This window comes from Aedes albopictus, chromosome 1, assembly GCF_035046485.1.
Source record: "Aedes albopictus strain Foshan chromosome 1, AalbF5, whole genome shotgun sequence".
Classification (NCBI taxonomy): Eukaryota; Metazoa; Arthropoda; class Insecta; order Diptera; family Culicidae; genus Aedes; species Aedes albopictus.
The window spans coordinates 319,471,101-319,474,784 of record NC_085136.1 but is presented as its reverse complement, the minus strand read 5'-3'; the positions used below and the strand labels follow the sequence as shown (position 1 = coordinate 319,474,784).

The 3,684-nt window shown below is 48.6% G+C and overlaps 1 protein-coding gene across 1 annotated transcript; it reads right to left on the bottom strand.

Annotated features, from left to right (window-relative positions):
* Positions 1 to 559: 559 nt before the first annotated feature.
* On the bottom strand, positions 560 to 3,287 carry LOC109398361 (hexamerin-1.1-like). The gene has a single exon (XM_019670709.3). The coding sequence runs from the start codon at positions 3,246 to 3,248 to the stop codon at positions 1,122 to 1,124; it is 2,127 nt and encodes a 708-aa protein (XP_019526254.3). The 5' UTR covers positions 3,249 to 3,287; the 3' UTR covers positions 560 to 1,121.
* Positions 3,288 to 3,684: the final 397 nt, after the last annotated feature.

Genomic DNA, 3,684 nt, shown 5'->3' with positions numbered 1-3,684 from the left:
TTAAAGGATTACATGCACGAACTTTTGTTGCAATCTTTGAAGTGATCCAAGGAAGACTTCCTGAAAGCACTCCTGAAGAAACCCGTTGACTTGTTTCAAGATGAAATTTCTCGAAAAACTCCTGAAGAAGACCTAAAGAAAATTTCTGAAGGAATCGATGAAGGTATCTCTGGAGAAATGCATTTAATAGGGATACCTGGAGGCATTTTTGAAGGAATCCTTGTAATTTTGCAAGAATCTCCTTAAATCTAGGGCAGATATATAGAAGTGCAGTGGACGAGCGAATGCATCATCAATGCCATTGTCTTGCTGGTTGAACGTTATCTACAAGTGAGGTTTATTTTACCTTGGAATGGTCGAACAAATCCTCTTAGATATGTCTAGGTATTTATCACTCAGGCATTCGATCATGAAAAGCGAAATGAGTACCCATCGCTACTATCTCAGCGCTTCGCTATTCCAGACATCTCGGCTCCAAATCTACCCCACACCCAGCTAGAAGCACCAGCACTTCTTGCCAATCATGGACTCTCCATCACCATCATTACAATCGCCCGCGCCGTCGAACGGGAAGACTCTCCGGAAGCGCGCACAATTCACTCGTTCCCTATCTCGGTCGGTCTCCATTTCCCCCCCATCTTCCCAAAGCGCAAACGCGTTCAAATTCTCCGTTTGAATGCATCCGAAATATTTTAATTCTTGTTGTTAAATTGCAGTATGTTTGAATTTATTTTCGAAATAATTCTCCCCTTTCCACCATTTTCATTCGGCATGGCAAACGCCATTACGCCATTGTGTGCCATTTGGTGGACGTCGACGACGCCGACGACGGTGGGAAACTATTTGCATTTCGTGAAAGAATGATTTCAATTTGCTGAGTGCTTTTGGGACAGTGAACCATGGCGTACATCCGCCGGCGCGATGAGTATGACGAGATAACGGCTGCCAAGAGCCAGTCCCAGCCAGTCCGATGCAATATTTCGCACGGAAACGATTTTTGCCCGAACGACGAACACCCGGCAAGTGCGGAGATGATTTTTAATTGTTGAGTATTTCGAGTGCTTTGGGGGAGCCGATAATGGAATGCAATTTATTGAAATGGGTTGATGGGGTTTCTTAAACTACACGGAGTTGACTTCGGTTTCACTTTTGTGGTAAATGAGGGTGTCGTAGTACTTCATGTTCGAGGTGAACCAGGCGCTTTCGTCGATCTTACGTTCGAAGGGGAAGCCGAAGGGCAGGTCGTCCAGGTAGCGGGCACCGGATCCGACTCCACAGGATAGGGTGTGATCGAAGCCGGTGAATTGTGGGACCTTGGGGGCGTGGTAGGGGACGACCATGAAGAAGAACTGGAATGGCATGCCACCCTTCTTGCCCTTGGGGAGCATCAAGCGAGCGGGGAAGCCGCAATGGGCCTCGGACATGTCCAGCGGGAATTTGCCTTCGCCCTTGTAGGCCCTCATGACCTGTTGGTACAGCTCGAAGTAGGTGGTGCGATCCTTGACGAACCAACTGAAGTCCAGAGAGTTGCGGGTGATGACGTTCTTGCCCGGGACCAAGTCTACCAGGAAGTGGTCCAATTCGAAGAAGTTTTCCCGGTTGGCATCCACTCCGTAGATGTTGCCGTACTGGTCGTATTTGGGGCCCAGGTAGACGAAAACGACAGCCTTCTGAGCCGTTTCGGACACAACGTTCAGCTCAAAGGTAAAGGGCAGATGGTTGAGGCGAGGCATGCGGGCATAGATGACGAAGTCTTCGCCTTGGTAGTGGGCGATCTTGCCGAACTTCTTCATAGCGGATCCTTTCATGGTGGTTTCGTCGAACACTTCCACGTCGACGGCGTTGGTGATGTCGGCGTCGAACTTGTCGAAATAGGTTACCAGTTTGTCCATTTCAACGGTTTCGATCTTCACTCCAGGGAAGTCCAGTTCTTTCTTCGTGTATGATGGAAGCAGGTCCAGGAAGCGATAGTAGAACTCAACGATTCGTTTGTAGAATTGATAGAACATGGGATCACGCATGCTGGTTTCGAACTTCTCCAGGACGGATGGAATGGCACGGTATTCGTGTTGCAGCTTAAAGGATCCTCCAAGGAAGTACTTGGCCAGGATCTCTAGGTATCCGTAGAATCGAGTGTTGACGCTGTCACCGTTCGACTGAATCAGATTTCCGAGGTATTCAACTCCGGAGGGAGTCGTAATGTTGACGTTCTTTCCATCTGGCAGAGTAATGAATCCGTAATCGATGGCTTCCATGATACGGTGCTCGAAGTCTTCGATCTGTTCAACGACGTAGCTCTTGTCTACGGAGGCACTGTAGTAGTTGTCGCGAACCGGGAATGGAATTCCATTGTAGTAGCGAAGGTATGGATAGTAGCCGGTGGTGATGGACTTGTGCCACGAGAAAGGCGGGATGACGCCGAGGTCGTTGGACAGGCGTTCAAGGTAGTACCGGGCCAGAAGCTGTTGATGTTGGAACAGGAAGAATTCCCCACGACGATCCTTGTACAGTCCGAATTCTTTGCCACCCATCCAGAATGGATAATCAGCGTGGAAGTAGTAGTAGTACGAGTTGAGTCCAATATCTTCGGTGAAGTAGCCTACGCGTTGTTCCGGACCGGTGTGCACGTAGTATCCGGTGTAGTTGCTGGGGATGTAAGCAGTGTAGACATCGTTGACCTTCTTCATCTTGTAGAAGCCTTGCATCTTGTAGCGCTGGGCCTTGCTGATCACGACATCATTGAAGAAGTAGAACGGATAGATTTCGTAGGGAGCAGGCAGGACGATTCCCTCCATATCGTGGCGGTGCAGGACGGCAACAGTCAAGGCATACACGAACATTCCTTCGTTGACGTGGAATCGAGCCCAGACCATAGTCTTGTAGAAGGTGTCCCAGTCCTTGGCGTAGTAGAACAGATGGAAGAGGGCGATGACTTCCTCGCGATGGAATTCGTTGTGGATGGAGAAAATCTCCTCCATTGGAAGCATTCCGTGCTTGTAGAACCGCAGGAACTCCTTCACGGCTTCCACATTGCTGTAGTGGTCCAGGTTCTGTTCAACATCGAATCCCTTGGATTCTTCCCACAGGAAAGTGTGCAGTTCTGGTTGATGAATGTGTTGGAAGATCTCGAGAATGGCTTTCTGCTTCTTCAGGAATGTTTCATCGCCGTATTTCACATCCTTGGTCATGTAGCTGCCACTCGCGTAAGCAAGCATACAGACTACGGTCACTACCAATACCGATCTCATCGTCCCGCACTTCGACAGTAACTGATGACTCCCACCCAAAGCGAACTCAAATTTATAGTCCCCCTGTTGCACCAGTAATAATTGATAATTTGCATTGCCCAACCGCTTATCAATAACGCTGCGGTCATCACCTATCTACGGCCCGCAAATTGCAACCTGATGCAACTCCGCAAAACAGCAAAAAATAACCGCACGATGCCATATGAATTATCATTTCGGTGCCGGTTGGCAGATAGGTCCCCAGGACGACCGGCGATAGACACACGGATGCAGTGCAATTATAAAACTGTGCAATTGTTGCTCAAAACTCAAAACTCAATTCCCTTAAAAGCACCGGACTGTGTGGTCCAATCCAGGAAATGACTCAAAGCCATGATGAACTTCCTTTTGCCGGAGAGTTAACCATAATTCGTTCGCTTATCTTCCTGTCACCAAC